Raw genomic sequence first — 23,566 nt, 5'->3', positions numbered from 1 at the left:
AAAGAAAGAAAGAAAGAAAGAAAGAAAGAAAGAAGGAAGGAAGGAAGGAAGGAAGGAAGGAAGGAAGGAAGGAAGGAAGGAAGGAAGGAAGAAGGAAGGAAGGAAGGTCATAGATAATGCGAACTGTTAAAAGCACCATATTTGGAAGCACGAGGCTCGATTTCATAGCTTGGTTGGCTCCTTACCACCTGTGACACCACAGGCAGGTCATTTCCCCTGTCTTGGTCTCAGTTTCCTTCTCCGTCACATGAGCGAGTTGGAGTAAATGATGTCTGTGGTACCCATTCTCTCTCGTCCTTCCTTCTAACGAGGAAGTTGCCAAGATACCAGGCAGCAACTGTGGGTTGGATGGAATGGCCACTGAGGTAGCCTTTCTAATTCTAAAATGCTGTGATTCTGTGAATTTCTCATTGCAATACAATTTAATTCAGTTCAATTCAGCAAGCCTTCATAAAGTTTCTGCTATTTGCCAGGGACTCTACCAGATCTTGGGGTTATAAAGACAAAAACAAAAGATCCCCAATCCTCAAGCTGCTAATACACGATCCGCTGAGAACAGCAGGGTTATGCCAGTGCTTCTAAAGGCAGCCTGGGCTTCCAGACCCGGGGGAGCCATCTGGATTTGATGGCGCCCTTGAGAACAGCGTTCCCCATCCCACCCTGTGTGACTGGTCAGTCCTGGAGCGCACTGGGCTGGGCAGTCAGTGACCTCTAGGCTCACCATGGTTCTTCTCCCTAAAGGGGGAACCTCTAGGTTGGTGACCCCTGCTCCACCCCTCCCTTTTCTCCGATGCCCAGCTTAGAACAACACATGATCATCCACACGGAGGAGCGGGAGTACAAGTGTGACCAGTGCCCCAAGGCCTTCAACTGGAAGTCCAACCTGATTCGCCACCAGATGTCCCATGACAGCGGCAAGCGGTTTGAATGTGAAAACTGTGTGAAGGTAAGTTGGATGACAGGCATCTTAGAATGGGGCTGGGGGAGGTCGGGGATCTCCCCACCCTGTGACCATCCTTCCATCTACCCAGTGAAAAGAAATAGAGTCAAATCTCCATTGAGGCTCTGCTCTGGGCCCCACCCAGGGCTAGGCACATGAGGTGACGCATAAGACTCCATCCCTGCCATCAGGAAGCTTATTCCTGAGTTAAAGAAGAAGGATGCTCCATGGTGACATTCAGTATGTGTTCACTGAAGGCACTCTCTGAACACAAACCGAGAATCATTGAGGTATAGCTGATGGAGGGCTGAGTCCAAACTCTTCTCCTGATAAACCCTAGGTAAGCTCTAGGCCCCTGTGGGTGATAGACATTCAAGTGGATCCGTGAGCTCATCCGTTTGGAAGTTCCCTTCAATGAATCAGGTCAGCCAATCAATAAGCCTTTAGTAAATATGCAACGTGTAAGCTGCAAGGAGACAAAGAAAATGGTCCTTTTCTCTCAAAGGATTCACATTCTAACACGTGCATTGGGAACACAGACGATATAGACATGTAGCATAGACAGTAATCTCAGGCACTAGCAGCTGGGGGGCCTCAGAAAGGCCTCTTAAAGAAAGGGATGTTTGAGCTGAGTATTGAAGGAGTTCAGGGAAGCCAGGAGGTGGAAGGGAGGAGGAAGGACAGTAACCCACCCCATGCCTGCATTCATGCATAGATTGATATTAGAGGCTGGCTGAAACCAGGTCTCAGTCATGTCTCACTCTGCATGACCCCATTTGGGGTTTTCTTGGCAAAGATACTGGAGTGGTTTGCATTTCCTTCTCCAGTTCATTTTACCAATGAGGAAACTGAGGCAAACAGGGTGAAGTGACTTGCCTGGAGTCACATAGATAGTAAATGTCTGAGGCCAGATTTGAACTCAGGGAGACGGGTCTTCCTGACTCTAAGCCCGACACTCTAAGCCCCAAACCATATGCCCTGCATTAAACTCGGGCCACAGCCTCAAGACCTCTGAATCCTAACCACTAGACCACCAGGGATCATTCAGGTTAGCTGATTGTTAAATTTTCAGTGTGAGGATTTTCACCTTGGAAATCAGCAAATGCTAGAAGGCAGGGCTTAATTTATTGCTTTGTTAATTGACTAGACTTAAGAAAGTGATGGAGAAAATTTTAATACTGCAGATCAAACTCAAGAGTATATAATTTTATTCTGGCAAGCTGGTTGTTAAACATTTACCTGTGTAATACAAAGCCAAGGAATGACTTGAAAGGATAGGAAAAGGACTGTCAGAAGGCAGTTTGAGATTTGCTGATTCTTAGAATTTCAGGGTTACAAGAGATGACAGAGGCCAGCGAGTCCGACCCATCCTTGAAACGAGATCCTCTTTGCACATTCCACACAAGGGGTCATGCAGCCGTTGCCTGAAGGCCTCCAGCTGGGGGAGGGGGGGAACTCGCTTCCTCCGAAGGCAGCCCTTTCCATCATGGACAGCTCTCATTGCTGGGATGTCAAATCTGCCTCCCTGCAACGCCTACCTGTTGGGCCCTCCAGGCCTAGCAGAGCAAAGCTAACCCCTCTCCTAGGTGACAGCCTTCCCATGAAGTGCAGGGGCAATCAGGCTATGCCAAAAAAGTTCAGAGAAGTCTTCACGGGGAGGTAGCATCTGAGCTAGGCCTTAAACAGTGGTTAGATTTTTAAAGGTCAGATTCCAGGACGCCATGATGGAAAGAGTCATGAGGACAACAAGATGCTTCCTCTGAACCCCCATGGTCTAGGTTTCCACCAGAGGCCATTAATCTGATAATGGCTGCTGTCGTGAGAGACAAGCTGAATTCTCTCTGAGTTCACTTGGTCTCCTGGCTGGCCGTGCAAGCTTAACTCTGCTGTTCCCCCAGTTGGTAGCATGTGCCAATGGCCTGATCTTCCCTGAGCTCCAGCATCCCCAAGGTCAGAAGTCCTGATGGTCCCTCCTGGGTCACCCAGTTATTATCTAGGCTTGTGTCTTCCTGTCTCCTGGGGAAAACTGAGCCAGAGACTTTAGACCTTAGGCCTCTTATGAATGGCAGGCTTGGGCCAGGAGAGTCTCCATCTGTCTGGAAATCACAGTGGGCTATTTGATTTTTTATGACAGGCTAACACAGCACTCACCACACTTGGTCCACCCACAGAGAACGGGTAGGCCTGCCAGTTTGGGTTTCCTGCCCCAGGAAATGGGGTCATTAGATTGGAATGGGGCTGGGGGAAGGGGAGAAGAGAAGCTGATGGATTCTCAGACATCCCGTCTGTACCCAGTTTTTATTGATGACTTTGCAGCATAGTCTGTGAGTTCAGATCTGCGTTCAAATCTGAACAAAGCCAATATTCTCTCTGAGTCCCTGGGCAATTCACTTAATTCAATTTGATTCATCAAGACATTTGTTAATCATTTGTATTATGCACAGCACTCAGCCTCAGTTTACACATTTGTTAAAGTAGGGACCGTAATCTTTGCAGTTCCTGATTCATAGGGCTTCTGGGAGCACATGGCCTTTGCAACTAGCCCCCAGCACAAGCTGGGGACAGAGGAAGGACAGAGTAGGGGATGGTATGACCCAGAAGAGAGATTGGTAGATTGGTGTGTCCCCATTCATGGGGTAAACAAAAACACCTCCTTGCTCCCCCATCCCTCAATCAACCCACTTTCCAGGGCCACAGACTAAAAGAGTTTCCTCCCCCAGGTCTTTACGGACCCCAGCAATTTACAGAGGCACATCCGGTCCCAGCACGTGGGTGCCAGGGCTCACGCCTGCCCGGACTGTGGGAAGACCTTCGCAACCTCATCTGGCCTCAAACAGCACAAACACATCCACAGCACGGTGAAACCTTTCATATGTAAGTTGTCATGGGGGTGACTGGCTGGCCAGCCAGCAGGGTAATTGCATCCATCCTGAGAGGCTCCCTGGCCGCGGCTCCCATCAGGCTCCGGCTCCTTCTCTCTCTCCCAAGCGAGCCAGGGCTGTAATTGTGGAGGTCAGAGAACAAGATGAAACTCCCCAGCAACACCCCCCTCCCTGCTAGCTACCTCTTTCTTCCCCAGCTTCCCTTCCCCCCCTTCTCCTTTGCAGGATCCCTGTTTTTTCAGAAAACATTCGTAGCAATTTCTGAGTTTTCTGACAAGTTAAAAACCCCATCTTTCAGAAGCCTTGTGGTGCCCGTGCCCTATCCTCTCTTCCTCTCCCATCCCCCCCTCCTTCTCTTCTCTTGCCCCACCCACACTCCTTTGCTTTTTCTCCCTGAGGCTTTATACTTCAATAATGACTCCTCATACATCTAGTAAGCAGTTGTCTGAGCCCTAGTCCCTCTCCTGCTGGGCTCTCCCCACAAACAGAACTCCAAAAAGGATCAGGACCCTTCACTGAATGAATGAATGAATGAATGAATGAATGAATGAATGAATGAATAAAAAGCATTTATTAAATGCTTACTATGTGCCAAACACTGTTAAATGCTTAAATGCTAAATACAAGGAGGAAAGTAAAATGAGTCTCTGCCCTTAGAGAGCATAGGTTCTAATAGGGGAAATGAACATGCACACACGTGTGCGTGCACAGGCACACACATACACACGAGAGTGGTGGCCAGGGAGATATACAGATGGTGCGTGGAGCCATCCTGTGATGGCAGATGGGGACAAAGTTGGGAGACAGTAGAACAGAATGAGCTTGGGACCCACAGTTACCCAGGGAGGTACACTCTGCCTTAAGTGCCCAGATTCCGAGGGGGACCTAGAGAGAGTCTGCTTTCTACACTTTTTTCATTCTTATGTTAGGTGAGACTCATTGAGTTCCGTTTTTCTGGCAGTTGGTTTAAAAATGATTTCACTCACTCATTCATTCATTCATTCATTCATTCCACAAACACTTGTTAATTGTTTTAACTGCACCTACTATGTGCAATCATTGGAACTTGCCAGAGTACAATGACTCAGGGCCTTTGGGGGTGTCTTGCCCTACAATCATGTTGGGTGGGTAGGCAGGGGAATCTGGGAGGCAACAGGTAGGTGGGAGAAGAGAGTTGTTAGACAATAATGCAATAAACAAACATTTATTAAGCACCTACTGTGTGCCAAGCATCGTGCTAAGTACTAGACAGTGGGTTATCATCAAGACAAAGAGTGTTGGCCTCCCCGTCCCTACTTCCCCAAGATACATACTGACATTTCTCCTACATCCCAGTTGCCCTGATGTCCACTATCCCCTGATGTCACTAGGGGCAGAAGAGTATAGGCACACAGTGTATTTGGCCCCTGGTCCTCTCCTCAGGGCTTCCAAAATTACCCTACTTCCCAACTAGCCCAGGGCTTCGATCAGGTTTGCATATAAGTATCAACACATTTCTGGCCTACAGTTTTGTTTTTTAAACTATCAGCCAGGCCTTCCCCTGGGCAGAACGTAGGTAAGAAAATAAACAAAGTCCACTGACAGGCTCCCTCATAGACCTTGGGAAAGGCATTGGCTCTCAATGAGCCATGGTCCCCTGCTGGGAGAGTCTATTTCCTCTGGGATAGACGCCCAAGGCAGAGCAAGGGTGGGGGTGAGGGGATGGTGACAGGGAAGAGGAGGAAAGGGGGATGTCTGGTGTGTGGGGGGGGAAGTGGACTGTCTTAGAAGAGATCTGTGACTTTTAAAAGGAAAGCTGATTGTTTTTTAAGTACCCATAGCTATTCTATGGGAGGGGGAAAGGGGGAGGGGGAGTTGGAACAGGGAAGGGTATCTGTGTGTTTGAGTTAGCAACACAGAATTTTCTGAGCAAGCCCCCAAAATGAGATCATGCATGACATTCAAAAGTGACTACTTTTCTGGCTCCCCCCTCCCTCCCTCCCTGCCCTAGTCCTGTTCCGATCGTATTAAGTCTCAGAATCTCTGGCTTCCCAAGAACACCCGAGGCCCACTGTTTTCCTAGCACTGAAAAAACACCCTGATGGATTGAGGTGGGGTAGGAGGAAGAGAAGGGAACAGAGGAGAAAACCTAGGCTGAGGAGCCTGTGTCCTCTCCCCCTTCCCAGCTCCTTGGCCTACTACCCACTTGCATGCCATTTGACCTTGGCTTCTTGCTAAGGGGATCAAGCTAATGAGAAAACTCCCAACTTGGCCTAGCTGTGTTTATACAAATTTCATCCAGTTAGGGAGACGCAGTTGTGAAAGATTGGATTAGACATGTATAATAAACCTTTATGCATCTTCCAAACCACTCTATAGCATCCTCTGGCCCAGGCCAAAGGAGTTAGAGGAAGGTTTCAGAAAGGGGGAGGGTGGTATTTGCCACCACCCCTTGGAAAGAAAAATATACAAACAACTCTAAAATAAATCCAAAGTGTGGAACTCTTCTGAAAAGGATAGAGTCTTTGATAGGCAGTAATCCACACGGATGCAGTATCTTTAAGAGAGAGATGTCCCATCCAACTTGCAAGCCTTCATAGGAAGCGACTCTATTATGGCACTCGGTGACGTGCCACATATAAAAACATGAATACATACATGGAGAGAGTCACAGAGCCCCACTCTCTCCACTGAAAGGGTTCCCTAGTTCCATGCCTATATGGAGCACACAGGCTCCAGCAACTAGAGTTACCTGAGCAGGATTCCCAGAGGATGAAAGGATATGGAGAATGTATGTATTTGTGCAAGGCTGTATGGGCCTTTGTGGACACAGACGCACATGTGCTTATAAAGGAGGGGGAAGGGGAAGGCCGTAGGTGGGAGTGGTTTTTCATCTCAGTTGCTGTTTTTAAAATGAGAACAGAGGGTGGGGATCATTTAAGTTATGAGCAAGTAAAGAAATCTGCCAACCCTTTGTATTGGAGCCCTCAATGAACGTGGAACCTCCTCCCCTTTTGCAAAAGGCTGAGAGTAGGAGATCCTTGGAAGAGGAAACAGCAGCCCAGATGTGCATCTCCGGGCAGAAGACATGATCAGGCCGTGGGGGAATCTGTCACAGGAAGGTTGGGCTGGGTGGAAACCCGGGGCCTCTGAGAGCCTAACTTGGGGGGAATGTATCCAGACCTTCAGGGCATCTGCCATCCCTCCCTGCTTCCCACAGATGGGGCTGCCTGGAAGCAAGTCGCCACCCTAAAGCAAACTTGACATCTGTGTTGGGCTGATTGGATGCAGCCCTGTCTTCCCCAGTATTCATCTCAAACCTCTAGGACTTCGCCCTCCTTAAAGAGTTGTCTTTGGAAGGACCACAAGGCCCCAGGGGGCCTCTCCCAGGGCCGTCAGTTTCCTTCATGCCCACAAGCCTAACTAAGCCTCACTTGTATAAGAAAATATGCCTTGGCATGGGGGAAGCAAAGGCACAAACAAGCCTCTGCCCAGGCAGGGCTGTAGGCACTACATGCTAGGCCCCCTCTTAAGGCTTTTGGCCCCAGGCACTGAATTCGGCTCCAAGCCTCATTTTCAGAGCGAAGGATTGCAAATCTCTAATGAGACACTGACAGAGGGCTAAGTGTAGACCTGCGAGTGTGCACAGCGAGAGTGTCAGTGCACATTTGGCCAATTGCTTATTGAGGTAGAAGGTCTGGCCTCGTTCCTCGCTAAAGGCAAGGGCTGCTCTGAGGCATATTTATAGAACTATCCCTGTGGAGGGGCAACTCACTGTTAGCAGGAGAAAGAGAGAGAGAGAGAGAGAGAGAGAGAGAGAGAGAGAGAGAGAGAGAGAGAGAGAGAGACAGAGACAGAGACAGAGACAGAGAGAGACAGAGAGAGAGACAGAGAGAGAGACAGAGAGAGACAGAGACAGAGAGAGACAGAGACAGAGAGAGAGAGAGAGAGACAGAGACAGAGAGAGACAGAGAGAGACAGAGAGAGACAGAGACAGAGAGAGACAGAGACAAAGAGAGAGAGAGAGAGACAGAGAGAGACAGAGAGAGACAGAGAGAGACAGAGAGAGAGACAGAGAGAGAGACAGAGAGAGACAGAGACAGAGAGAGACAGAGACAAAGAGAGAGAGAGAGAGAGAGACAGAGAGAGACAGAGAGAGACAGAGACAGAGAGAGACAGAGACAAAGAGACAGAGAGAGAGAGAGAGAGAGAGAGAGAGAGAGAGAGAGAGAGAGAGAGAGAGAGAGAGAACGTCCATGAAAATGAGAGATAGGATAAAAAATAATAATGAGAATAAGAGAGATCATGAGAAAGAGAATGAACATCAATGACAGAGAATTAGAAAGACAGAATCGAAGGAAATGAGAATGAAAAAAAGTGAGGAGAGAATGAGTCTGAGAAAGAATGTGAGAAAGAAAAAAAGAAGGAGATGGGGATGAGTGAGTGAAAATGGGAGAAAACTTTTAAGAAAAGGAATAAAGAACATAAGGAATGAGAGAGGAAATGAGAAAGAAAAAGATACAGAAAGGGAATGAGGAGAGAGAAGAAATATGAAAGAGGGAATGTAAGTGGAAAGGAGGAGAGAGAAAGAGAGCCAAGTATATATATGTATGTATATTTTAACACCCTTCCCCATTTCAGAAAAACAAGAGGAAAAGGAAAATAAAATATGCTTATAGACAGGTTCATTTCACATGCCAGTGGGGAAAGAACAGAAAGATAAAATCTGATCTCAGCTACTTTGTCCTGATGTGTTACATTCTATCTGATGCTGACCTTTCCTGTTGAAAGAGCAGGCAGAGTCATGCCTGGGTCCTGAAGTGGCTCAATGTGCCTGGAGTGACTTTTCTGGTTCACTTAGGGCCTCCAGGTCTGTACTTAATATTTCTCATCAGATGCTTTTTAGATATCAACTCACCTACCCCATCTGCTACCAGCCTCCCACTCCTGACTCCTATGACCTCTTCTGTTTCCTACTAACTTCCTTTACCAGCTCTGCTCAGTCTGTTTTCCCTCTGTCACCAATAAGCAAAGTGTTTTGCTCCCCAGACTTTGAGAGGAAGGAAGGAAGGAAGGAAGGAAGGAAGGAAGGAAGGAAGGAAGGAAGGAAGGAAGGAAGGAAGGAAGGAAGGAAGGAAGGAAGGAAGGAAGGAAGGAAGGAAGGAAGGAAGAAGAAAAGAAGAGAGGTACTAAAGGAAGGTGGGAGGAAAGGAGAGGGGAAAGAGATAGAAGAGGGTGTGACTCTCCTTCATGTCACTGCTCTTTCATATTCAGACATTAAAGGAAGAAATAGGAGAATAGGAACATTTGGGAAAATAAGCTATTAGAAAGCAGAAAAAAAAATCCATTGTATCTAGTCCAATCTCATCACCAATAATGTCAACAGCCACAATTCAAACAAAAGGTGAGACGGGACACAGCTTCAAGCCTGGCATATTCATTCTCTATATTGGATCTCCAGTTCTATGGGGATGATGGAGCCATGATTTTTTCAAGAACATGTTCCAATAGTTTCCTCTCTCTTTCTCTCTCTCTGTCTCTCTCTGTCTCTCTCTCTCTCTCTCTCTCTCTCTCTCTCTCTCTCTCTCTCTCTCTCTCTCTCAATGGAAACTCAGGGAGTCTTTAGGGAGAACAGAAATAAATCCAATTCTGAGTCCAATGTGTGATCACACTCAGGCCCTACTATCCCACCTTGCCTCTGAGGATCTGCTCCCCCCTTCCCCACCCTGAACCCCCACATCTGGGTCCAATGCCAGGAAGCTAAACCATAGGGACAAGTATCCAGTAAATGAAGTCAGTGCCCTACTTTTCCCATGAATGTAGAGAGAATGTAACATGGTGCATAGAATGCTGAACTTTTGAATCAAAAAGACATGGGTTCCAATCCTACTTCTCATACTTCATAGCTATGTGAACCCTGGGCAACCTGCTTAACCTTCCTGAGCCTTGGTTTCCTCATCTGTAAAATGGGGATAATAATAGCACCTACCTCATAAGCTGGTTGTAAAACTTGAATGAGATTTTTGTAAAGCACCTGCAAGTATCCAAGGGCTATTTAAATGCCAGAGTTAATGCCATTATTTTTACACAAAGGATCTGTGATTTCATCAGCATATAGGGAACTCCCATTGTGGGACTTCTTTCCACCAAGGCAGATCACAACCTGTGACTTAACAACATTTAACGATTTCAGGTTTTGCAAAGAATGTTATCTATACAGTAGTAATAATAGCATTTCTATAGTTACCTAAGCTATCTCTCACTTGTTCTTCCTCCGCCTATGTGGATGTAGGTGCTATTATTATCCCCATTTTACAGATGAGGCAGCTGAGGGTCAGAAATGATTTGCCCAGGGTCACACAGCTATCGAGTGTCTGGGGCAGGATTGGAACCAGGGTCTCCTTGACTCCAAGTCCACTGCCACGTGCCCGACCCTCGAAAGAAGAGATTGTGCCCACCCACCCCCCAGAGATTTTCACGGTAATTTCATATCGCTTTTGTCTTTGGTTTCTGCTGATGTTTTAGGTGAGGTCTGCCACAAATCCTACACGCAGTTCTCCAATCTCTGTCGCCACAAACGGATGCACGCGGACTGCCGGACCCAAATCAAGTGCAAAGACTGTGGACAGATGTTCAGCACTACCTCCTCTCTCAACAAGCATCGCCGCTTCTGCGAGGGCAAGAATCATTACAACCCCGGGGGCATCTTTGCCCCGGCCTTACCTTTGACGCCGAGCTCCATGATGGACAAGTCCAAACCGGCTCCCAACCTCAACCACGCCGGCCTCGGCTTCAATGACTACTTCCCCTCCAGAGCGCATCCCGGAGGTCTGCCCTTCTCCACGGCCCCTCCAGCCTTCCCCGCCCTCACGCCAGGATTCCCAGGGATTTTCCCTCCGTCCTTGTACCCCAGACCGCCTTTGCTACCTCCCACTCCTCTGCTCAAGAGCCCTCTCAACCACACCCAAGATGCCAAGCTTCCGAGCCCCCTAGGCAACCCCGCGCTACCCCTAATCTCAGCTGTCAGCAGCAACAGCCAGAGCGTGTCTGTGGAGGAGAAATTCGAGGGGGGCCTGGAGAACTCCTACCTGGACAAGCTTAAGGCGAGAAATAGCGACATGTCAGACGGCAGCGACTTCGAGGATGTGAACACCACCACGGGGACGGACCTGGACACCACCACGGGGACCGGTTCTGACCTGGACAGTGACGTGGACAGTGACCGGGACAAGGCCAAGGACAAGGGCAAAGCTGCTGAGAGCAAACCGGACTTTGGCAGCGACTCAGTGGCTCCCGGGGCCCCCAACAGCATCAACGAGGTCCCCGTCTTCTACTCCCAACATTCCTTCTTCCCTCCTCCTGAAGAGCAGCTGCTCCCCACATCGGGAGCGGCCAACGATTCCATCAAGGCCATTGCCTCCATTGCGGAGAAATACTTTGGCCCAGGCTTCATGGGGATGCAGGAGAAAAAGATGGGTTCTCTCCCGTATCATTCCATGTTCCCCTTTCAGTTCCTCCCCAACTTCCCCCACTCACTCTATCCCTTCACGGACCGCACCCTGAACCATAATTTGCTGGTCAAAGCCGAACCAAAGTCACCCCGAGATCTCCACAAGGTGGGCAGCACCAGCTCCGAGTCCCCTTTCGATCTCACCACCAAACCAAAAGAGATGAAGCCCATCTTGCCCACCCCCAAGATCCTCCCCCAAGCCCAAGCTTCTGGAGAGGAGCAGCCTTTGGACTTGAGCATTGGAAACCGGATCCGGGCCAGTCAGAACGGAGGAAGGGAACCCCGGAAAAATCACATTTATGGGGAGAGGAAACTCCTTCCCAGTGAAATGTTACCGAAGATCTCTCCATCCCAGCTCCCCCCAACAGCCTTCCCTGCACTACGCGAAGCCGTCACCTTTTTTCATGGACCCAATATACAGGTATTAACATACCCTGCCCTCACCCTGTCCACATCAGGGTGGTGGCAGGCGCTCTGAGGGAGGTGGGCTTGGGAGGAGATGGAATTGGCGGTGGGATGGAAAGTCTCCCAGTTTCATTTTCACTTGAGGTGACCCCAAGATAACTCAAAAGTTGTTTCCCAAATAACTTCAGTTTCCTAATGAGGACTGGTCAGACAAATCTCCTAGATATGGTTACCTCCAAAAAGTAACAAGTGTGATTTCTGGTTGTCATTCGTTCATGTCATATTATTCATTCATTCATTTATTCAACGTATAACTCGGGCCCTGTGCTAGGTGCTGAAGACACAAAGACAGAACATAAAACAGTCCCTACCCTCAATATGCTTACATTTTACTATAGAAAAACACAGATAAATAACTATGAACCATGTACACAAAGGAAATACAAATTATTTCAATGAGGGAGGCACCTCTCATTTGGAGGGTCTACATCCTTCAGACAGACTTAGGGTTAGGGAGGATCCGAGGAGATCTGACTATCTCTCAAGCATTTCAATGCACCAAGCATTTTATAAATGCCTACTAGCCAGAGTAGGCAGCAGGAAGTGCCTGCTCTCAAGGGCCCTACATTCTAATAAAAGGAGTAGAAACAGATAAATAGATATAGATATATACACATATATGCATGTCCAGATGTATGTATATACACGCATGTGTGTATGTATATATATTTTATGAGTGTGTATATGCACACACACACACACTAAATAGGCACAACTATAGAAAGAGAGAGTAATTGCAAGGGGAGCATCCTACTTGGGGTGGATCACGAAAGGCTTTTTGGAGGGGCTGACACTTGACACGAGCCTTGATCACAAAAAGCCAAAGTGAGGGGGGGAAAAGTGTCTGAGCCATTTGCAAAGACTTAGAGTCAGGAGGACCCAAGTTCAAATCCAGCCTCAGATACTAACTATGTGACCCTGGGCAAGTCACTTCATTTCTGCCTGCCTCAGTTTCTTTATCTGTAACATGGGGATAATAATAGGACCTTGCTCCCAAGATCATCAAGAAGATTAAAAGAGATAATAAGCATAGAGTGCTTAGCGCAGTGCCCAGCACATAGTAGGTGCTATATAAATGCTAGCTATTATCGATCCGAAGTTACTGGTTGAGGTTTCTCCTTTGTTCTCGAAGAAGACCATGACATCAGCAAGATGGTCATTTGGAGCCTGACTGTAAAGGGCTCTGAATGTCCAGCAGAGACTTTGTTTTCCCCTAGAGGGAATAAGAAGCTTTGGTAACTGTTGGAGGGTGCATTAGAGAGGGGGACTGGAGGAAGGAGACCAAATCGGAGGCTGCTGGAATAGTCCAGGCCTGAGCTAGGGGTGGAGGCTGAAGGAGGAACTCTGCTGTGCTTCTGGGGGTCACACGGGAAGCTGAGGAGATCCCAACCCAGCCATCACAGATGTTTTTGGAGCCTGCCTGGGACTTTCTCCAGTTGTTCTTCTTCATCTGCATCCCCGTGAACCAGGTTTTTCTGAACTTCTCCCCCATTTCCAGCTGCTTCTCCTGTTGCTTCTTTTACTTCCCCAAAAGGGGCCATCCTCTGCTCTTCCCACCCCTCAGGGCCTCTCTCATTCCCTACCCTGTCTCCTCCCCTGAATTCTACCCATTTCTCCCCATCGTGCTCCCTTAGACAGCAGCATCCGACCCCAGGTCCTGGAAGTGCGCCGCTCCATCTTTCTTGTTCCCTTCCAAATGGATCCCCTTTGCCCTGATAAGCAGTTACTAGCCAAGAGCCCTCACCCTGCACTTTCCACTGCCTGGCCCAGAAAGAAGAAGGCAAAGTTATTTAGTCAAGACCACAATAGAGCAAGACAGAACTGAGTGGGAATGTTGCCTCATTCCTTGGCTTCTTTCTAGTGCTGTCTCTCCCCTTCCCTCTTTCCTCCTCCCCTGTTAACTTCTTCCCCTTTCCAAAGCCCAGACCAAGAGATGGATTGGGAGGGGGGGCAAATCATAGATTTAAAATGGGAAGGGACCTCGAGGCCAACTGGTCCTACTCCATCATTTTACAGAAGAAGAAATGGAAGCCCAGAGAAAGTGATTTGGTCAAGGTCACACAGCTAGTTAGTGGTAGAATTTGAACCCAGAATATAGTCTCCTAACCCACCTTAAACCCTGCTTGACTTCCAGGGGGTGATGGAACAGTAGGAAAGAAGTTGAATTTGGAGTAAGTTTCTTCCTCTATAAAATGAGGAACATGACTTCTAGGGACCCTTCCAACTCTAAACCTATAAGTCTTTGCTCTGTCTTATCCTTAATGGTTGTAACCCTGGAGGCTGCTAAGAGTGGACTCACAAGGTGAAATGGTCCTCTCCCTGGATAAGCTGAGATTTCATCTTATTCTCAAGTCACTGAGCCCCCTGACTCTTGGGAATTCTATTTGCCAAACTAACCTGTATGCCTTCCTCAGTTACTGTTTTCCTGCTTGCTTTGATAAATAGGTTTGGTCTCTTAAAAAAATGTGGGGAGGGGGGAGGAGGGTAAGAAGAACAGGACATAGCAGTCTAGAGTTGAGAAAATAATTCTCAGGGAAATTTAAACCTAGAGTCTAGAACCCAGCCACCTTCCTGAAGATAGCCAGTGTGGATAACCAGTGTAAGTGGGGTGGACCATCAGCAGGCAGAGGGGACCAGGGCTCCAGGAGACAAGGCAGGTGAAGCGCCCACACCTGCCCTGTCCCCGGCTCCCTGCTATTATGTGCCTCATAAATGTGGGAAAAGGAATTATGTCAGTGCCTAACCAGGCCAAGTTGCTGTCAACTTCAACGAAGATTAGTGAGGGACTCATTTGGTCCGCCAGCTCCTCTACCAAAGCGTCCCTTCTCACTTGCTTACAAGCACACCATCTGTGGTCCCTCCGGGCTGGCCTCTGTCTTCAGACAGATCATGCTTTCTGCCCAGTGCCTGACATTGTTAGCCTTGGAAATACAAAAGGAAGTGGGGGTAGGGGTGCAGAAGGAGAGAAAGGGAGAGAGAGGAAGGGAGACAGAGAGAGAGAGAGAGAGAGAGAGAGAGAGAGAGAGAGAGAGAGAGAGAGAGAGAGAGAAGAAGGAAGAGGAGGAGAGAGAGGAGAGGAGAGGAGAGGAGAGGAAGGAGAGGAGAGGAGAGGAGAGGAGAGAGAGGAGAGGAGAGGAGAGGAGAGGAGAGGAGGAGAGGAGAGGGAGAAGAGAGAGAGAGAAGAGGAAGAGGGGAAGAGGAAGAGGAAAGGAGAGAGAGAAGAGACAGAGAAGAAACAGAGAGGAAGAGTAGAGGAGATGAGAGAAGAGAGAGGGAGAGAGAGAGAGAGACCAAGACCCTCTGTGCTGTTCAAGAAAGCCCAGCAAAGGGAAGAGATGGGAAGGGGCACAGAGGGAGAACAAGGGAAATTATTTTCAAGTCATCTGGGGTTCCACCACCCCCGTGGGTTCTCATGACAAATGTTATCATAACAATGCTCAGTCAGGCTTTGCCAATTCAAACAACAGGACCTGGATTCTTGGGCAAAGCCAGGAGACAGCTGTGAGGTGAGGGAAGGAAGGAAGAAGCGTGGTTTGTCTGCATTCTGCTGGACTCCAGCAGCTCAGGACTGGAGTGGGATGTTTGCAAACCAAATTGTGTAACATATGCCGTGATCAGATTCCCAAGTGTGAGCCAAAAGAGGTGGGGGGAAGAATTCTATATTTAAAGCTGGGTTCCACTCCAGCCATAGGCACTTACTAGCTGAGTGACCCAGAGCAAGCCTTTTATCTTCTCGGAGACTCAGTGTCCTCATCTGTATAATGGAGGTCATACGTAATACTGACACTTCCTACCCCCCACCATAGGGTGGTGGTGAGAAAAGCACTTTGTGGTGTGAGGGAAAGGCCCCTGAATTTCGAGCTAGAAGTCCAGGGCTTGAGCCCCAACTATGACATTTAATATCTGGGGGAAGCTTCTTTCTTGGACCTCTTTAAAATGGAATTGGATGAACTGGTCTTTAAGGTCCCTTCCAGCTCTAACTCCTAACTTTATAGAAGGCCCAGACTGGGGAAAGGACCTGATCAAGGTCACACAGGCAATGACAGCCAGTATTTGAGCCCAGATCTCACTGCTTTTCCCTCCTTTTATAGGGAGGAAAGCCTGTTTCTCTAACCCCCCTCTTTTCCTCTTCCATCAAATGGGGATGACATTAATAATACCTATGTCACAAAGTTGTCCTGGGGGTCCAATTAAAGCACTTTGCAAACCAGAATGGAGTCTAGAACCTTGAGTGAAGCTCTGGACAGGGGCACATTTACCAAAGGGAGCACAAGGAGGGAAAAGTAGCAGGTCAAAATTGTGTTGTATAAAACATAGGTGAGCACTGAGGAGGAGAGGGATATTGTAGAAAGAGTCTTGCTCTAAAGTCAAGGGACCTGGGTTCAAATCCTGCCACAGGATTGTAGTTGCTTGTTTGCTTATTGTATGACCTTGGACAAATTCTTTAAACTCTCTAGACCTCAGCCCCCTGGTCTCTGAAAAGAGGGCATTGGACTAGATGACATCTGAGGTGCCTTAGATTTAGGGTCCTATGAATTTTCTAATGGTGAAAGCTGAATCGCCAGGGCAATGGTTGTAAATTCTACCTACCTCGGCAGCCCCTGAATTTTAGGAAGGCTTAGTGAAGAAGTAATGGTCTCTTACAAATGTGAGGTAGTTTATACTGGGCGAAGCTATTTTGCACATATCATTTCTCATGGGTTCCCTACGATCAAGGCCTGAGGCAGCTACAGAGAAAGAAGCTGAGGTCCACAGAGCAGGAGTGACTTACTTATTCAGGATCCCTCAGCTAGTAAATGACAGATCTGGGATGTGAACCCGGGGCTCTGACTCCCCGTCCAGCAGGAATTCCAATGCACCCTATTGCCTTGTGCTCCAGGAAACCGGGCTTTGGTCACCAGAGAGCTGTTTATTTTGCAATTAACAAAAATTACCAGAAATTTGGCTGGGGGGCATAGACATTTAACCTCCTGCCACTGTCTGAAGGGTTTTGTTTAAATGCCATATTTTCTCGTCTGGGATGATTTAGGTGAGCCTCTGCCTTGAGGCAGGGAAATTGGAGGGACGACCTCACGAGGTCAGACAGACCATCCATCAGCAGCAGCGTTTTGTTGAATGCTTACAGAGCAGCCTACCATACTAAGGGCTATGTGGGTGGGAATGAAAAAAAAATCTACCCTTGCCTTCAGTGAGCTTATAGTCTAGTCAGTTAACTAACAAGTAACAGTTCCAACACTACCAGTTTGTGTGTCTCTAGGCAAGCTACTTAACTCCCTGAGCCTCATCTGTAAAGGTGGGGACCTCACTTCTTTTGTTACCGCCTACACAGAGTGGTTGTGAGAAGGATGCATTTATATACATACATATATATGGTTGCATATGTATGGATATATGTATATAGAGAGAATGTATTATATATCATGTATAAGTAGCATTAAATATAAGAGCAGATAAGAATGTATTATCTATCATATGTAAGAATGTATTATATATATTTAAGAATGCATTTTATATCATATAGAAGAATGCATCATACATAATATAGAAGAATGCATTGTATATAGAATATAAGAATATATTAGATTGTATTACAGGTAACATATATAAAAGTACATTATATATAATATGTAAGAATACATAATAAGAATGTACTCTATATGACATAGAAGAATATAGAAGAGTGACTTATATGTAATATATAAGAATGTATTATATATAATATGTAATACAATAATAAGAATGCATTATATGTAATACATAATGCAATAATAATAAAAGTACATTATATAATAAGGCATTACACATCAATATATGCCTCAACATGCTATGGAAATGGGAAAATTATGATTATTATCACCATTTAAACACTGTGCTGTATGCCTCAGGGATATGGAAATATAGAAGATGGTCCCTGCCCTTAACCATCTTATAGACAAGTTCAATCAATTAGCAAAGGTTTATTAATTAAGTATCTACTTACTAACTGTGAGACCCTGGGCAAGTCCCTTAACCCAAATTGCCTTGCCAAAAAAAATAATAATAATAATTATGTATGTACTGTGTGCAGAAAGGGCATTGTGCTCAGGCCTGGGGGAAGTATAGAGGTTAGATAAGATTCCCAGAAACTCACCATTGGAAGGGACATTAGAAGCCCTCTAAGCCACCCAGTATCTCCTCTGAAACACACTGGCTTGGGTTAAAGAACTTGGAGGTGAGAGATCCCATTACCTCCCTACCCATTAGGAAGTCTCTGGCTGTTAAGTGGTGGTGGTGGTGGTGATGACTGTTTCTTGAAGCAGAACCTAAACATGCCTGTAGGTGGCTCGGTGGATAGAGCATGAGACCTGAAGTCAGGAAGGACTTGAGTGTGAATTTAGCCTCAGCTACTTCCTAGATGTGTGACCTTGGGCAAGTCACTTAACCTCTATTTGCCCCAGTTTCCTCAACTGTAGAACAGGAATAATAATAGTGCCTACCTCCCAGAGTGGTTGTGGAAATATTTGTAAAGTGCTTTGCAGACCTGAAATCACTTTATAAGTGCTAGTTATTGTTGTTATTATGATTGTGATTAACAAATTTCCCCAGTTGCTCCTGGTTCTTCCCTCTGGGGTAAAGCTGAACAAGCCTCATTCTCTTTCCATCCAAGAAGGCTTCAGGTACTTGAGACGGCAACCGTGTCGGCCATGAGTCCTCTCCTCTCTTATCTAAACATCCCCATTTCCTTCACTGGATCCTTACGTGGCACAGACCCTCCTGGTTGCCCTCTACCCTCTCCAACTTGTTAATGTCCTTCCTGAAATGTGGCAGCCAGAACAGAACATATAATATATACTAGCTGTGGTCTTACCTGGACTTTATCACAAAGGAATCGGCACTTCTTTATTGCTAGACCCTGGGAGTCCCTTCAGAAAAAGAGTCTCTGCCTTTGTGGGGCTCAGTCAAGCGCAGAAGACATGACCCTTCCACACACAGTGTCCCAAAAGTCATAGTGTAGCTAGCACTAAGACCTTGGGACCATCCAGTCTGTACACAGACATAAAGAACAGATTATTTAAATGGGCTGCATTGACTTTAAATGCAGAGAGAATTCAAAGGAGGAAGAAAAAAAGAAAGTTGGAACAGATGGTTTCTAAGCTCTCTTCTAGCTTGCCCATGATTCCATGAGATCCGTAAGCATTAGAGAGATCGGAGGCTTCCCTGGAGAAGGTGGGATGGGAGAGCTTAATGGGTGGGTGGGATGTGGGTAGGCAGATGGGAGGGGGAAGGCATTCCAGGAGAAGGGAGCAGCCTGAAGGGAGTCAGGGAGATGGGAATAAGGAAGCATGGTGAGTATGGGGGGGGCAGGTCCACAGAACAGCCTGACTCCATCCCAATACAACACCTAGAAACTGGGCAGGGTGAAGCAGGTGAAAGAACACTGAATTTGAAGTTGGAGGAGGAGGCTCAAATTTCAGCTTGGCTATTAGACTCAGACAAACCAGTTTCCTCTTCTAGAAAATGAGAGATTTTGACTAGGTGAGTTCCACGGTCCCTTTCAGATTCATGATCTTAAAGCAGCTTCAAGTACTTGCTGGGGAAGGTAAAGCTAACTATGCCAAGTGGATTATGGAGAATCTTGAATGCCAAGTTTGGGAGTCTAGCAGTAATAGTAACCACTAATTTATGCAGCACGTTAACATTTTCAAAGCACTTAATTTATACAATCTCCCCTGAGCCTAAAGATAACACTGAGGTAAGTACTATTGGTATTATTTGCCCCATTTGTGATGAGAAAATTGCCTCATAGGAAGGAGAATTCAAGGGTTCTAGACTTGAGGTCCAGCCCTCTAAAACTTTAGGAAATAGGGAGCCATTAATAGTTCTTGAGCAGGAAAATGAGACATGAGAGTGATTCTTTGGGAAGGTGATTCTGTTGACAGGCTCCATCTAGTATTTGGTTGCCTCATGGGCTATTTATTAAGCGGATTCCCCAGTAGCCTTTACAGCCTTGTAGGGTATATGTAACCCTCTGTATTGTTGTCCAGCAGGGTGGAGAAGCGGAAGGTGACTGACCCTGTGGGAGCCCTAAAGGAAAAGTACCTGCGGCCATCTCCGCTGCTGTTTCACCCCCAGGTAAAACCAATGGGAACAGGAGGGAGGGTCTGGGAGACTGGCTAAGCCTGAGTGGGTTCTAGTCTCTAGATATAGGCTATCATCATCCTTATCCATATTGTTGTTACCAATAACAATAATCCCACACTATATAAAGTGTTTGCAGTCTGCAAATCATTTTCATATACATTCCCTTCTCGTACAGCTTCCTGGTAAGGCAGCTGGGACAGGTCCTGCTATGCTTATTGTGCAGACATAGAAACTGAGGCCTCAAATCAATGTAAGAGGCAGGACGAGAGCCCAGCTCTTCTGAATCTGCATTTCATGCCCTTTCCACAGTTCTTGTTACCTATCTCCGGCCTGCTGAGAAATCTAGATTTTCTATTTCTCTAGGTCACTAAGAAATCTCTCTAATAACCCATTCTCCCTGGGTTGGTTCACACCAGGCTGGGTGGTTTTATTCTTTCCTGGGGAAAACAATGGGAGTCATAGGGGAAAGAACACTTTATTCAGAGTCAAAGCCTCTATGTGATAATTGGGAAAATCATTCATTCTTCCTGAGCCTCAGTTTCCTTATCTAGAAAATAAGGGGAATTGGATGAAATGACTTTTGAGGTACCTTTCAGCCAGAGACCTATGATTGTATTGTCTTATATGTCTTAGCTGCCCTATGCTCAGTAACATGGAAGGCTCTATTTCCATGAGGATTTGACCCTTCAGCACAGTTTTTTAACATGATATTTTCCCCCAATTACACGTTAATACCATTTTAAAGAAAGTTTTGAGTTCCAAATTCTATCCCTCCCTCCGTCTCTCTCCTCCCCACTCCTTGAGATGGTAAGTAATCTGATGTAGTTTTTACATGCCTCCAGCACAGTTTCTAAAGGAATCATATCTTCCCACTTCCAAAAAGATTTGCAAAAGTCCGAGTTCACCCATAAACCACAAGCATGTGCTCCACAGCCCAATAAGAAAAGTCCTTCTGTATCTAATAGAACACTATATGAGCCATCCATCTCCGTGGTACCCAGTTATTGATCTCCTACTATGTGCCTACTCCTATGTGCCTAATGTGGGGGCTTTTGCAGGTAGGCAGCCAGACTGAGCTGGTCTCTCCCATAATGCAAGATTTCATATCAGAGATCCAAATCCTCCAGACTTTGCTATTTTCTACCTGCAGGACAAAGCGTGGAACACAGTAGGAGCCTGAAAATGTACATTGACTTGACATGGCTCCTTTTCCCAATTTACCTTCCTCTCTTAGACCTGCCCCAGAGGCCCCCCTGTGGGCCAGGGCCCAGGCCCTCGATCCCCCATCTATTGTTCCCTTTTTATACCTTGGATAAATAACCCTCTGGTTTGTGAAACCTGGGCCCAGCCCCAGTTCACATCTAAACTTGTCGTCCCTCATTGTTTGTCCCGGCCCAGAGAGTTTGGTTAATAACTTCCCCTGATTTTCCTCCGAATGGGCTGGAAAAAGCCTACAAGCCAGCCAGGCACATCCTGTGTTTGTGTCAGTGAGAATGGTGAGGGGTTCCTGTACAGAATGTGATAGAGAGGATCGGGCTGGGACCGGGGAGCCGGTGAGAAACTCTCAAGAGTGGGCGCAGGGACAAGAGGGTGGGAGAGTTCTCATTGTTCAGACAATGAGAACCTCAGGAGAGGGTGAGCCCTGGCCCCCGAAGAAACCCCCCCCCACCCTCTCTCCTGTCGCCTCCTCATGTCCGAGGCGGGCTGGGGGTGGAGGGACAGGAAGGAGAGATATTTGGAAACCTGGTTATCGCCAGTAACTTATTACATCAAATAGGCTAAGGGCGAGGTGGCAAGCGGTCAGAAACCACCTGGTAACTGACGCCATTTTCAAAATACAGTAAGGCACTCTCTGGGGGAAATTGATCTGAAAGCTGGAAATTTATCCCCATCAAGTGAATGAAATGACCATATTGTGATCAAACAGGGGTCCTTCCCAGAGATGTGACTGTTCCAGGTGCAGAGGCAGGCACAGGAGACCCTGCCCTGCCCACTGGACCTCGCTCAGCCTTCCTGAGTACCAGGCCCATCTCTGAGATTACAGACAGGCTAGCTCTGTTACATTAACACCTCTCTTTGATTTCTTCCTCTCTCCTTACCCTACTCTTCCTCTGTTTCAACCTCTTCTTATTCCTCATCATCCTCTTCTTTGCCCTTTTTTCCTCCTTTTTTTCTCCCTTCCCTTTCTCTTACTCTTCTTCTTCCTTCTTTTTTCTTCCTCTTCCTTTTCTGTCTTCTTCCTTTCTTCTCTGTCCCTCCATTTTCTCTTCCTACTTCTCCCTCTATTTCCTTCTCTTCTTCTTCTTTTCTTTCTTCTTCCTGTTTTCTTTTTTCTCCCTTTTTTTTCCTCCTTCTCCTCAGCATTTTAAAAAATGTATAACTAGTCTGTGGTTCCCTAAAGAGCAAAACATGCCTCTATCCTCAGGACAGCCTGTGGCCTCTGTTCAGAGTTTTTAAAAAGCCTCTAACCTCTTTGCCAGCTGCTGTCTCTAACAAAGCAGGAGTGGCACCAGAAACAATATAGTCCATCTCCAGGTGTTCTGACAAAGGCCTCCAACTTGGGTACCTGAGTGCCTGTGTTTTGTTAGGTGATGGACAGCTACAGCCCAAAGCTTTGCCACCAATGATGAGTGACTGGGGCTAAATGTTTCTTACTGTATATCCCTTAAATAAGGGGCCTGGGCCTCCAAAAGAGAGGACTGGGTTCAGCCAGGGGAAGAAAGGGAACGCTTTGCTTCCCTGCCCTCTCACCCTATTTTAAAGTTTGTTTAGAGAGGTTGTCAGACTGTGAAAGATTTAGCTACTCTGATCAATACAATGATCCAAGACAATTCTGTAGGACTCTTGGTGGAAAATGCTATTCATTTCCAGAAAGAGGGAGAATTGAGGAACTCTGAGTGCAGATTGAAGCATACTTTTTTCACTTTCTTTATTATTCTTGCTTCTGAGGTCCCTTCTAGTTGTTAGATCTGTGATCCTTTGATCCAGTCTCCCACCAGAAAGAAAGAAAGAGGAGGGGAAGGAGGGAAAGGAGAGAAAGAGAGAGAGAGAGAGAGAGAGAGAGAGAGAGAGGAGAGAGAGAGAGAGAGAGGAAAAAAGAGAGGGAAAGAGAAAGAAAGAAAGAAAGAAAGAGAGAGAGAGAGAGAGAGAGAGAGAGAGAGAGAGAGAGAGAGAGAGAGGAGAGAGAGAGAGAGAGAGTCCTTTTCCTTCCAGATAGATAGACGAGTTGCCCTATGTAATACATGGAAAAGCCAGGATTCACTCTCAGGTCCGCCTCATCCCATCGAAAGCCCTTGTCACAGACCTTTTCCAAGTAACCCTGAAGTTTTTAAACCTGCCCTCCTTTCTTCCAAATCCATTGTTCGTTCTGCAGCTCCACACCGCACAAGGTCAAACAGTTGAGGAAATGACATGGGTCATATACTAACAACTAGCATTTATATAATATTTTATCTTCAAAGCATCCTCCATACATTAACTCATCTGAGCCTCTCCTCTGAGAAGGGTATTAAAGGGATTATTATTATTATTTCCATTTTATAGATGGGGAAACTAAGGTTAAAGTGTTTGGCCCATAGCTCCATAGCTGGTAAGCACCAGAGGCAGAATTTGAACCCAGCTCTTGCTGACAGCTCACTGCCTTCTCCCTAACATCATTTCTTTCTTGCG

General features: G+C 46.7%; 1 protein-coding gene across 1 annotated transcript in view; it reads left to right on the top strand.

Moving 5' to 3' along the window:
- Positions 1–23,566, top strand: part of PRDM16 (PR/SET domain 16) — a 646,704-nt gene that overhangs the window by 593,090 nt on the left and 30,048 nt on the right. Inside the window, 5 exon segments of the mRNA XM_078145746.1 lie at positions 799–946; positions 3,661–3,814; positions 10,327–11,669; positions 11,671–11,732; positions 19,801–19,888. Coding sequence (XP_078001872.1) covers positions 799–946; positions 3,661–3,814; positions 10,327–11,669; positions 11,671–11,732; positions 19,801–19,888 — 1,795 coding nt within the window.

The sequence above is a fragment of the Phascolarctos cinereus genome, unplaced genomic scaffold (genome assembly GCF_003287225.1).
Source record: "Phascolarctos cinereus isolate Bilbo 61053 unplaced genomic scaffold, phaCin_HiC Scaffold_726;HRSCAF=1367, whole genome shotgun sequence".
In the NCBI taxonomy this organism is placed as follows: Eukaryota; Metazoa; Chordata; class Mammalia; order Diprotodontia; family Phascolarctidae; genus Phascolarctos; species Phascolarctos cinereus.
The sequence above is the reverse complement of the archived record's forward strand: the minus strand, read 5'-3'. Positions and strand labels throughout refer to the sequence as shown.